Source organism: Ictalurus furcatus, chromosome 2 (genome assembly GCF_023375685.1).
Source record: "Ictalurus furcatus strain D&B chromosome 2, Billie_1.0, whole genome shotgun sequence".
NCBI classification, from domain to species: domain Eukaryota; kingdom Metazoa; phylum Chordata; class Actinopteri; order Siluriformes; family Ictaluridae; genus Ictalurus; species Ictalurus furcatus.
This window is the reverse complement of record NC_071256.1, coordinates 15,987,877-16,000,655: the sequence shown is the minus strand read 5'-3', so window position 1 is coordinate 16,000,655 and position 12,779 is coordinate 15,987,877. Positions and strand designations below refer to the sequence as shown.

The following is a 12,779-nucleotide window of genomic DNA, read 5'->3' as shown; positions in this document are numbered from 1 at the left end:
TACATTTTTTTTTTTACACACTTTAAGCTAGTGGTTATAATTTGAAATGAAATTGCAATGGAATGTAATTGTGTCACAAACCTGGTTATAAATGTATTTAAAGCCAACAGTCCAAAATATAATAATAATAATAATAATAATAATAATAATAATAATAATCCCTAATTATGCAAAGAGGAGTTACTGTTACCACCCTGAAGTTGATTATTTTCCTATAACAGCATATTGGTCATACCACAGCAATTTGCCAATGATTATATTTTTTACTGATTATAGAATGTCGCATCAAACTTTTTGTCCATTTATTGTTACATTTAATGTTGTGGAATGTACACAAAACAAGTTAGTCCCTCTTATTAGATACATTATAGCAGCTATAAACTGATCCCCTACCACTTTTTTCTCTCTCAAAGTTGATAAGACAAAAGCCACAGTTTGTCATAACCTCATAACTTGTGAGAAAGCAGGTTTCGGCGCCCTCTGCTGAATGTGTGGTTAATTGCAATTTGTATTAAATTACAAGTCTGATTTCGAACCTGGTCTAAGAATTCAGACACAGAGATACAAATTTCATTTTTTGTTTGCCATTTCAAAAAGATAAGAGATAAGAGAAAGGCAGAACGCTTTCTAAAGACAAATTATATAGTATGTCTAAATAATATCTGCTCCAAATATCAAAATTTACATGAGCTGTAAGTACATTTATTTCATCAGGTCCTGAATGCTCAAAACAGTTAAAAGTATGTGCTATTTGATACAAATGTACATGTGAATACATTGTCAGTTTATAAGTTGATATCTGGTTTACATTTACCTAAGAATTATTATTATTTTGGTATCAACAATCCATGTCTCATTTGTTAATTGTCTATACCCACAGATTACAAAGTTTAAAATTATATAACCATACTGCACAAATTCTAAGCTGTCAGTCCAAAACTACAATAGTATACAGCCAGTTATGATAAATAGGGTAAATATTGAAGGTACAATTGTAGAGCAGTTTTGTGAGAGGACACAAAATCATGTCATCATATGACCAGATGACGTAGGGGATGTTCAGAGAAACACAGGCTAAAAAATTTTCAACCAATAATAGTTTACATCAAATCTGTTTATAGTTACATCGATATATAAGAACAATGTACAGTTGTTCCCTCAAGTTAAGATAAAAGATGCAGTTTGTTACGAAGAAGCTGTACCTGTTCCCACTGTATCCTCAAATTCCTGTTCTTGGCTGACAGGAGTGGAACCGGCTGTGGTCTTCTGTTATTGAAGCTCATCCACCTCAAGACCCAGAATGCTGTGCATTCTGAGAATGGTTGTAAAGATTGGTCATTTGAGTTAAAGTAGACTTCCTGTCAGCTTGAACCAGTCTGGCCATTCTCCTCTGAACTCTTTCTTTAACAAGATATTTCCATCTACAGAATTGATGCTCGCTGGAGGATTTTTGTTGTTTTTCTCACCATTCTGTGCAAACTCCAAGGATTGTTGTGTGTGAAAAATACTCAAACCAGCCCATCTGGGACCAACAACAAAACCACGGTCAGCCACAAAGATCACATTTTGCACATTCTGATGTTTGATGTGAACATTAACTGGAGCTCTTGACCTGTATATGCATTATACATTACTACATTATGCATTGCACTGCTACCGAATGATTGGCAAAATAAAAAAAATCGCATAAATAAGCAGGCTGTAGGTGTTCCTGCAGTGACCACTGAGAGTATATAGAGTATATGTAGTCCATTTATACCTAGCCAGCCAGCCAGCCAGGTAGAAGGCATTTTTTCTGCTGATACCTAATGTATTAAGGCAGCAAATTATATACAGGTGATCCCAAAAAAATTATACTGTGGAAAAGTTTATTTATATTGTGGAATTTATATCACTAATCATGTAATTTTGTAGGCTTAAATTAAATAAACACCTAAATATAAAAAAATAAATAAACGAGGTTTTATTTGAGCACTTCCGACAGTGAAACAACGTGTCTTGTTGTTGCAATGAGAAACAGCCTGGGGGCGCTGTGGGATACGGTATTGTGATTGACCCGGGGAGAAGAAGGAGAAGTGCAATGAGGAACTTGAGAAGTGGGCAATGTTGCACGTTTCTCTCTCGTTAGGCACAAATCCAAGATGTTCCCAGGTCGTTGGGTTTCCCCAACAAGATCCACCGCAGCGGCAGAACCCGAAGTGAAACAGCAGAATTCACCTGACTGGATTTTGCCGCTCAAACAAACCCGCACCAAACTAACAGACAACACCTTATAAGGCGTTTGATTATGAAAACGTAATTTGTGTATTAATATAAAATCTCCCGCTATATTGTAGGCTATAAATACTAATTAATATTACAACTGTTATTATTATTACACATGCATACAAAACGTTGTACTTTGTACTTATAGCTCACACAAGCAGAAACATAACGTGGCGTGTGACGTGACGTCACCGCGGTAGTCATGGAGATAATTAACTGATTAGATCTCTTCTCAGGTCGACCTTTCTGTATTATAAATTATTTAATCTAATATTTGAGATACTGGATTTTTCCATGAGCTGTAAGCCGTAATCATTAAGATTAAAACAAACAAAAAAAAGGCTTATTTCACTTTGTGTATAAATATTTCAAATATATTTCACTTTATGTGTAATGAATCAATATGGAAGTTCAACTTTTTGAATTGAATTATGGGGGGGGGGGGGAATGAACTTTTCCACTATATTCTAATTTCTTGAAATGCACCTGTATCATTAGGAACATTTGAAAGCATTTTGCCTTTTATAACACCAACTGGTTAGATGACTAGATGTTAAAATGTTTTTATGCCAGCTGTTTACCTTTAATGTTTATTTGTACCTTTTTTGCCAAGAGACATTCACATTTAAGAGTTCAATATTTTTAATGATATATTGGTTCTTACATACAAGTACACAGAATCACAACAGTTTCTAAGGAGCCTATTTCTTCCACAAAACATTTAAACAGATCCATTGTTAGTATCTGCACATATTATGAACTATAAAGCACTCTGGATTACATCTGTAAAAGAATATGCAAATCCATATGTAAGTAAAATCTCCAAGAAACATTTACAGTAATAGCAATTCTAATCTAACTTTTATTCTTTACAAAAGAGAGTTAGTTGTGGGTCAGGGGAGTTTTTCCACTTTGGTATATCCAATATACATTATTGCACTTCATAAAAAAATCTACTTGTATTTTGTTTTTAAACAGCACAGACAAGTTAGGTGGCCATGAAAATTGAGCATGGTTCTAGTTCACACACATCAGATCAATGGCACAAGGTTAGAATCAGAATTCATTTTGATGAAAATTAGCAGACAAAGCAGGAAAGAGAAAGTCACAATAACAACAAAAAGTACAAAATGACCAAAGGGAAAAAAAAAAGATTGTCAGAAGCATCTGGAGTTACACATACAGTGTAAAGCTCAACAGTTTTCTCCCTACCCCCATATGTAGTTTGCTGGTTTAGCTTTGCACTCAAGCTACAAATTTAACGCTGCTAACCAGTAAGAGAAGCTTACAGTATATAGTTCAAGGGGAACAATGTGTGCATTTCATTTTTGGCCAAACTCTTCCTTTAAGGAACAGGAGCAAGAGACCGTCAAACAGTCTTAAACAATCTTTGGACTGAATTATGAAGCTGAAAATGAACAAAATATTCAGTCTCTCTCCACTCGAGTGCTCAAAGATAAAAGTATGGAAGGAAAAATCAATCTACAAAGTAACATTTGCTTGTTTCTACACATGATTAATTCCCATAGGATTACATAATAAGATAATTATCAGGCATGTGCTGAGATCACATATTATGATGATTTTGTGTAACAGTTCTGAAAACTTTCACAGAACTTTTGTCTTATAAATGGAATTATGTGATTACCTTCTGAGAGGGATACACAGTTAAACCGTTTTTTTTTTTTCTTTCTTCAAATTTGTCCACAATAAGCAACCATACAAGACACCCACCCTTAAATAAAGGCCATCTTTAAAAAAAAAAAATAAAATAAAATAAAAAATAAAAAACTTTGTGTGCAAATATTTTTGTACGCCAAACTGAACAAAAAATTCCAGGGAGACTGACCAGTTTTGTTAACGCTGATTTTCTTCGTACTCAGGTGCACATGTTGATAAATGCTAATCAGACAGAAATTACCAACCATATTCACAGCACAGCTGATTTACATTTAGATATGCCCAGAAAAAGCTCACAGGGAGAGGTAAATGACAAAATGATGATTAATTGGTGAAAGAATGCCTCCTAAATGCACCGTCTGCTAAATCTTCCAACTGTCATCTCTGTATAAAGAATGCTGAGGCTTTAAGTCAAGATGTCTAGAGGCAAGTCAGGCTTTAAATGATAGTCGAAATCCAGCTGCCTTGAATTATGGTTGCTACTGGACACTTTTAAATGACCAAGATGACTGAAAATGAAGTCTACTATTTCCCCGGTGTTGCAGTGTCCAGGTAATAGACGTTAACCAGGTGGCGATTGAGATGCCGCCTGTAGTCCATCTCCAGCGGGAAAGTGCGGTCACAGAACACGCACGTGTGGCTGAGCAACTGTGTGGGCGACGGAAGCTCTTCAGTCGGTGTTTCCGGAAGCTTCCCGTTGAGCCCGGAGTCGTAACTTACCTCCGAGGCACAGTCGCTGATGTCACTAACGCTGTCATGGCTGTGGATGCCCTCATCGTCTTCACCATCCTGAGATTTGCTACACGGTGGTTTGGACAGGTCCAGTGTTGGACTATCTGTCCCACTATCAATATCTGAAGATGTCTGTGCTTCCACAGTGCCCTTTCCTTCAGTGGTGGTCTTCACGCTTGTGATTTCATCTTCTAAAGACGGCTCCTCTGATGGATTTTTGGTTATGCTCAGCTCTTCAGAAGTGCAAGACACTTTCTCTGTTGAGATTTGAACTTTTACTGGGCTGGACTGCACTTTTTTAGGTTCGGAGGAATGTTCCAGAGCTTTTGCTGCCTCAACACCTACCGCCGCCTTGCTTGTCTTTCTGCTTTGCCTTCCATTGCCCTTTGACCTCTTCACCTCTTCAGATGTGCTTATGCTTGTGTGTTGACTGTTTGCAATCTTCACCTTCCTGCGTTTGGTCTTATCTGCCTGAGGAGAGGGAGCACTCTCTGCTTTTTTGCATTTCACCATTTTCGGCTTGGCTTCCTCACGATTCGGAGGCTTCTCCAGAACATCACAATTCACTGCTCCTGCCTGTTTCTTGGTTGCTTTCCTGGTTAGTGCCTTTTTGGAACCTTTAACATTTTCCACCTCTCTTTTCTGTACATCATTTTTCTGGAGTTTGCTTTCCTTCTCCAGCCTCTCTCTTTCTCTCCATTCCTCCTCCTGCTTTTGCTTCAGCTCCTTCTCCCTCAATTCTCTCTCCACTCTCTCGCTTTTTCTTCTTTCCTCTTCCTCCTCCTGCTGCTTCAGCTCTTTTGCTCTCATTTCTTTCTCCAGCCTCTCCCTCTTTCTCCGTTCCTCCTCCTCACTTTTCTCCTTCATTTCTTTCTCCACCCTCTCTCTTTCTCTCCTTTCTTCCTGCTCCTTCTCCCTCATTTCCTGCTCAAGTCTTTCTTTCTCCTGTTGCTCTTTTACTCTCCTCTCCTCCTCCTCCCTGTGCTTCTGTTCTTTCTCTTTCTTTGCTCTCTCCAGTCTTTCATACTCCTGCCTCTTTCTTTCTCGTCTTTCCTCCTCCTCTCTTTGCTTCTGCTCCTTTGCTCTCGTTTCTTTCTCAATCCTTTGATTCGGCTGCCTCTTCTCGAGATCTGCTCTGTTTTCCTCTTCAGAACCATCCTGATTTTTGGTGAGTATGTCTTTCTTTTCCTTTGCAGCCTTTTCTTCTTTTTTAGTGCGACTTTTAGTGACTCTGTCAGCAGATTTTGCAACCTTCTCTGCTTTTTTCACCTCCTTGTCTTTCTTTCCATCTTGTTTCTCAACACAGGGGACAGTTTCTTTAATTCTCGCTTTCTTGCTGCTTGTTTCGTTTCCTTCATTTCTTGGCGCAGCTCTTTTCTCCACTCTCTTCAAACACGTTTTTTCTTTCGTGGGTTCGGATGTGGGTTTTTTGGCACTCTCACCATCCAAATTTGTCTTTCCACTCTTTTTAATAGAGAGGTTGATGGGGCCTACGTTTGAATCATCCCCATCTGCTTTCTTCACCCTCAGCCTGACCTTGGACACGTCCATGGAGATATCAGAGCATCCTGGGTGCCTGGACTTGATGTGATACTGCAGGTTGCATTTCTTGGATGCAGCATACTTGCAGACGGGGCAAAGAAACTGCCGTGGATTGAGATGCAGCTCCACATGCTTTTTGAAATTGCTGCGATCGGCTGTTTTGTACTGGCAGTAAGGACAGCTGAGTGGTTTGGGTCCGTTATGCACCTGCCTGGCATGACGCGTCACCTCGTGTTGATTGGCTGCCAAATAGCTGCAGCTGTCACATTTGAACGGTCGCTCACCTGTTGTAGAGATACATGAGATCAGGATATGGTTGTAAATACTATGGTTTACTTTGGGGAGTGACTAAACACAAACGCCGACCTCATGCAGAAAGAATAACACACACATACAAATGCAATCCAATCACACTCACTCATAAAGGTACATAGTACAAACCTTTTACCATTTTATCCCGAACCATCTGGATGCATGGTATGCAACAAAGAAAAAAGGTTTAGTGATAAAATGAAGGCAGACAGCTCTCCTAAACTAAGCACTAATTGTTAAATATGTACTATGCACAACAGAGATAATAAATTCATATTTGTTTAGGGGAGCTGGTGGTTAACACCACAGTGACTATACTTATAGCGGCTACAGTTAAATTTTTTTGTGATTAGCCTTCAGTGGTTTAAAACATGCTGAAAGCTTCCACCTCTTTAAAAGAATGTTGTTTCAGATTTTAAACCACACACCATGCCTGGGAATAACATTATTTTGATATCATCTACTGGTGTAGCATAACAGGAGTGGACAAATCAGTAGCCCAAGCACTTGGGACAAACAGCTCCACCTATCTGTTTTTATTCAAAACTGCTGAAACAGACAAGTAGGAGTTTGAGTGGAAGAAATCGAGTGTCCTGTGCAGAGCCCTGACCTCCACCCCACTGAACACCTTTGGGATGAATTTAAACACAGACTGCACCCCACACTCACACAGTACCTGACATCCATGCCTGACCTCACTAATGCTATATAACAATTTAAAATGTCATATCATGGTATGACACACAAACACAGTATCCTAACCAACATAATACAAGCTGAACTGACAGACCAGGCATTGTATCGTGTACTGAGAGTTTTGAGGCTTCAGATGATGAAAGAGTGACTCACCAGAGTGTGTTCTCATGTGCCGCGTGAGATGGGTCTTCTGAGAGCTTGAATAGTCACAGTAAACACATTGGAAAGGACGCTCACCTAGAAAACAAACAGGAAATGGCAATTCCATTCTAAAAATAAATGATATTACAAATTAATGTAATGTAATTTAAAAGGCATGGCAACCAGCAGTAAACTTGTTCTATACTATGTGCATCATGTGTTGTTGTATGGTTGTGTACTGCATTGTGGCTGTGTGTTGTTTAACCGCTTCATCACCCTGTATAAATATAAGTAGAAATTAGATGACAAAAATAGGTGAGACTCAAAAATGACCATGAAAAGAATCATAGAATATGATGCCACCATATTGTGTGTGTGTGTGTGTGTGTGTGTGTGTGTGTGTGTGTGTGTGTGTGTAGTCTTGTTTCTTCTATAAACCGGAACCAAGGCTGCATACCAGTGTGTGTGCGAATGTGCTGGATGTAGTTATTCTTCCTGTCAGAGAAGTAGCTGCACTGGTTGCATGTGAACAGCTTGCTGGGAAAATGGTTCCTCAGGTGCTTCTTCCAGTGATACTGGCTGACAGTGGAGTATGGGCAAATGGTACACCTGAACACTCTCTGCTCGTCCCCTTCGTTCTTGTGGTGCCTCAGGTGTGCGACATAGTGATCGTAACGGTTAGTGTTATAGCCGCAGCGCTCACAGCGGATCACGCCCTTGACACAGTTTTCTGCAGATTTTTGCTGTGCCTGATTTGATTCGTCATCTGAATTTCCACTTCCTGCCTTTTCTGCAATCAGTTTTTTAGCACTGTGGACACGGATGTGCTGGACAAATTCCTCTTCACACTCAGCTTGAAAGTGGCATGGCTTGCAGTAGAACGGCTTCTTCTTTTTCTTTGCAGGTTCTGTTGCTGCAATTGGCGCAGCAACAGAACTTTGTTTAGGCTTTGCGGAAGGTTCTGTTTCAGGAGATTTCTTTGAAAGGTCAGTTGGCATCGTCTCAGTAGTTTCGAGGACTTTTTCTACTGAGTTTTCTCCCATCCCGGTCCCTTCGTCCACATTTTCGGCCGCATCATCGAAGCTGTAGTGGACCACGTTCTCGTCCTCGCTGTCTGAGTAGCCACAGCATCCGACGTTTATCAGTTCTGCCATCTGCTTGTCCTCCTCTGGTGGTGACTCTGTGTTTAGGGCCACGTTGGCCAGCATCACAGGTTGAGGCATGGGAAGCTCTGTACCAGGTTCCTCTGGCAGTGAAGCGTCTCCAGAGGTCACAAAGTCATCCGTGCAGAGATTAAACGCTGTCTGGGAAGCCATGCTCAATCAACTGAGAGACAAACACATAATACACACACATTATTTATATATTTTTTACATTTCACATTATGTATTTTTTAACATTTAATTTCATTATTTTTGAAAGCATCATATATATATATATATATATACACACACACACACACACACACACGATATTTTTAATGAAAGTTGTTTATTTTTTATATATATATATATATATATATATTTTTTTTTTTTTTAAAGAAATTTGATTTTATCCAACAAGTTAAACATTAAACATATGCTTAAATACCTATTTTAATTAATAGGTTTAAATATGCAATTTTATTTACAAGCTATTAAAAAACAAAATACTTTAATTTTGCAAAAAAAAAAAAAATCTCTCATTTCACGGTTTACACACTTCTTAATACATGAAAGGTCACAGGAGCATTCTTCCTCTAAGGCAGAAAGCATTTCCTGTCATAAATCATGAAACACATACAAGGGTAACTGAAGGGCTTGGCTTGGCAGGCTTCACGACAAGATACATTGCAAAAGCTATGAAACACAAACATGAAATGCCTAATTGTGATAGCATTACTCTATACTCAAAATGGCTGCACAACTGCGCAATAGTTTTAAGATCAGTGTAAGTATAGCCTCTGGGAATTATCACTCACAGTCACACTCACACACAGCTCTTGTTCAGGACTCAAGAGCCTTATATGGACACACTCCTTGTGACTGTGAATGATTCAGCATACAGAACTTATCTATTTTTTTCCCCTAAATTAAAGCCTGAGGCTCGGAGAACAACTAGAAATCAGAGAACAGACTAGAACTTACACAGAAGAACACTGATTTTTTTTATTTTTTAAAGATTCCTACTAAGTATAGCTTGTGTATATAGAGGTCTAGTAAAATATGGCCAGCAGTCTAGTCTAGTATGAGCTGTACCCTGATAATCTTCTTGATACGCATCACGATAAACAATTTCACTGTGGTTTTACTAACATGAGCTGCTATAGGTTCAGATTTTTTATGTGCAGCATTTAAAAAAATTTTTTTACAGTGAGTAGCAAAGGAGCTCAGATCATGAAGCGTTACCGACACTTTCCTACATAAAAAACACATTTACTGTACCAAAAATAGATGAGGGGGTAAAAGCACTTGGGCAGGTGGGGCACTGTGTGCTGTTGTGACAGGCAGATATCATGTCTAGCCTGATATAAACAAAATAGCATTATATGGTTTATGTAGTCTTAAAAATAAATAATAATATGCTCAGGTCTCACAGCTCAAGTCAGTTTAATTGGAAGAGTAAGGGCAGGCGACTGGAGCGCACAGAGCAGTATCAGCGAGCATGGTCTTTAAAAATGAGTGCAAGGTGCCATGAACTGCATGCACACAAAAGTATTCGGGAGCAGAAAAAAAAGCATGCAGAGTAACTGCCGTATGTGAGAGAGAGCAATTCAGTTCAGCAAGCACTGAGACACGTTTCCATTCACCTTACACACCAAAGTCTACATTTTGCTTGTGAACTAAGTTGATTAAAAATAAGAGCCACGGCTTAAGATAACAAAAGTCATTTATATTCTTTGTTAGTGGTTTTAAATAAAAAGCTCAACTGAAAAATGTGTCTTTTTTATGAGGTACTTTACCACCACCTTTGAGAGCAATCTGCTATTGTGAATGCTATTATTATTATTATTATTATTATTATTATTATTATAGATGGCACAATACAATTTTTTCTTTTCCAATACCGATACCCATCCGATACGGTTTTCTTAAAAACCATTAAGCTTTAAAAAAAAAAAAAAAAAAAAGCTTAGTGGTTAGCATGTTTGCCTCACACCTCCAGAGCTGAGGGTCCCGTGTGCACGGAGTTGCATGTTCTCCCCGTGCTTCGGGGGTTTCTTCCGGGTACTTTGGTTTCCTCCCCAAGTCCAAAAACATGCACCATAGGCTGAGTGGCATCTCTAAACTGTCGATAATGTGTGCGTTGGTGTGCGAGTGTGAATGATTGTGCCCTGCGATGGGTTGGCACCCCATCCAAGGTGTCCCCTGCCTTGTGCCCCAAGTCCCCTGGGATAGGCTCCAGGCTCCCCCGCACCCCTGTGTAGGATAAACGGTACAGAAGATGGATGTATATATTTATTCTCTAAATCCAGTTCTAATCTTAGGCATTTGTTACAAGATGCGATATCCGCTGTTTTCTTACCACAAGTTTTTGCTGGTATTTGCCAATACAGCTACTGGGTATCGGAGCAGTACAGTGTCTAATAATTATTGTTGTTACTGCTTTGTGGGGAAAAAAGGTAGGCCTAATCAAAGTTTAAATAAATAAATAAATAAATAAATAAATAAATAAATAAATAAATAAACTCATGGCCGTCATCCCGTTGAAGTGTGGGCATCAGGTTTTTCTTGCGCCCCACATTTTCTGGTACATATAGTTTTTCCCCTTTGTGTGTTCTTGTGCATATCAGGTTTTTCTTGTACATATTGCTTTTCCACTCATACATGTTCTAGTGCATACCGCGCACATAATGCCCCCCAGGTTCTTACGCATATCGGTTTTATTCCGCATTTTCACGTTCATATACATTTTCTCGTGCATTTCGTTTTATTCTTCACGCATGCTCTTGTGCATATAGGTTTATCTCGCGCACATCGTTTTTTTATTCCTCCTCACACATGACCTTGTGCAGATCGGTCTAATCTCGCATGTTCTCGTGCATCTCGTCTCTCCTCGCGTGCACGTTCTCGTGCACCTTCAGGGTTGTTGTTTTTTTCTCCTCGTGCATTTTTTTCTCAACTCACAGTTTCATGACATGTTGAACTATGCGGCCATTTTCCCACAGCACCACAACGCTGGCAGCCCAAACGCTTCAACTCCCCAGCCTGAATGAGAACATTCTCCCAAATAATAATACTAATAATAATCCGTTAGCTGTTTCTCTGTTCATGTCATAACTTATTAGAAAGTGTCGATATGCGCGAAACAACTACAAAAGAAAAACTTTTTACTCGTGTTAAAAACTGAGCGTTTGTTGGACAGCTCCCAGAGTCAGGAAATAAAATCAGCCATGATGGAATGACGAGGAGGGGAAACACTCCATATTTGATTTAAAAGTTTTTACAACATGTCATACAAGTCGAGTAGTTCTTATTTTCTTAGTAAAGTTAAGTGTCGACTTTTAAAAGTAATTGAAAAAAAATGTTATAAACATTAGAAAGAAAAAATTCCGGCCTCAAAAATCACGTCCAATTAAAAGTCGCTGTCCAGCTTGGTCTCGGACACACACACACACACTTCAGCAGTGTTATAAACTGTATCACACCAATGTTGTGAAGTTGTGTTATAAACCCTGCCTCTACCTGCTAGCTAGGGTTAATAAACTAACTTTAGCTAGCTACTTTTCCGGAAGAAGTACATACATGACCACAACGCTTTTTTATAAATGAACTGTTTAAATATTTTTTTTCTCGACGATTTTGGTGTTTTGTCGTGTCAAACATGTATTTCCAGAGAAAAGCGTTTAGTTGTGAAGTGTGTGAGAGTGTGTTAGCCGTGGTCCTGATCTCCGTTGCTGGACAGCGCCTCTCACACACACCCTGCCTCCATTTTACAAGCCTACACACTTTTACTCAACTCCGAAAATAGTGGAGGAAAAAGTGCGATTTCCGGGCTTTAAACGCTTCTTGGCTCGATATAAAACTTACCCTCGGCGTTCGTCCAACGTTCGTCGTGGTTTTCACGAATTTCTGATAAGTTTTATACTCTCTCAAAACTAACTTTTCGTCTAAACTTGTTCAGGGAAGTCGAGTCTCGACGCATTCCTACACAGCGCTGCGTGGCGGACTTCCAAACGCCTGCAGACTCCCTAGATAGGTACACTGGATAGGCTACGAAACAATGGGCTCATACGCACTAAGTAGAGCGCTGCGTGTCCAATACAGAGCCGTTTGGAATTGGTCCTGCGTTCCATGTTACGTCAGCGCGCTGCACGAGGCCGCCTCTAACTCGAGTTAAGTTTATTGCGCTTGTGTTTACTAAAGAGCTTAAGTAATGAATTGTTGGGTATAAATAACATTGAAAAAGATGCAGTTTCGGTAGATACTGTT

General features: G+C 39.3%; 1 protein-coding gene across 1 annotated transcript; it reads right to left on the bottom strand.

Moving 5' to 3' along the window:
* Positions 1–2,744: 2,744 nt before the first annotated feature.
* On the bottom strand, positions 2,745–12,608 carry rest (RE1-silencing transcription factor). The gene is made up of 4 exons (XM_053650425.1): positions 12,378–12,608; positions 7,826–8,694; positions 7,381–7,464; positions 2,745–6,503 (listed from the first exon to the last, which is right to left on the bottom strand). Exons 2-4 carry the CDS (start codon positions 8,682–8,684, stop codon positions 4,471–4,473), a joined length of 2,976 nt encoding a protein of 991 aa, XP_053506400.1. The 5' UTR covers positions 8,685–8,694; positions 12,378–12,608; the 3' UTR covers positions 2,745–4,470.
* Positions 12,609–12,779: the final 171 nt, after the last annotated feature.

What these genes read in the sequence shown, in the direction of transcription:
- rest (XM_053650425.1), bottom strand. Translation starts at nt 8,684, where the DNA reads ATGGCTTCCCAGACAGCGTTTAATCTCTGCACGGATGACTTTGTGACC. An exon ending in GCACATTCGCACACACACTG is followed by an intron (nt 7,465 to 7,825) that starts GTATGCAGCCTT and finishes TTTGTTTTCTAG; the next exon opens with GTGAGCGTCCTTTCCAATGT. An exon ending in GCACATGAGAACACACTCTG is followed by an intron (nt 6,504 to 7,380) that starts GTGAGTCACTCT and finishes TCTCTACAACAG; the next exon opens with GTGAGCGACCGTTCAAATGT.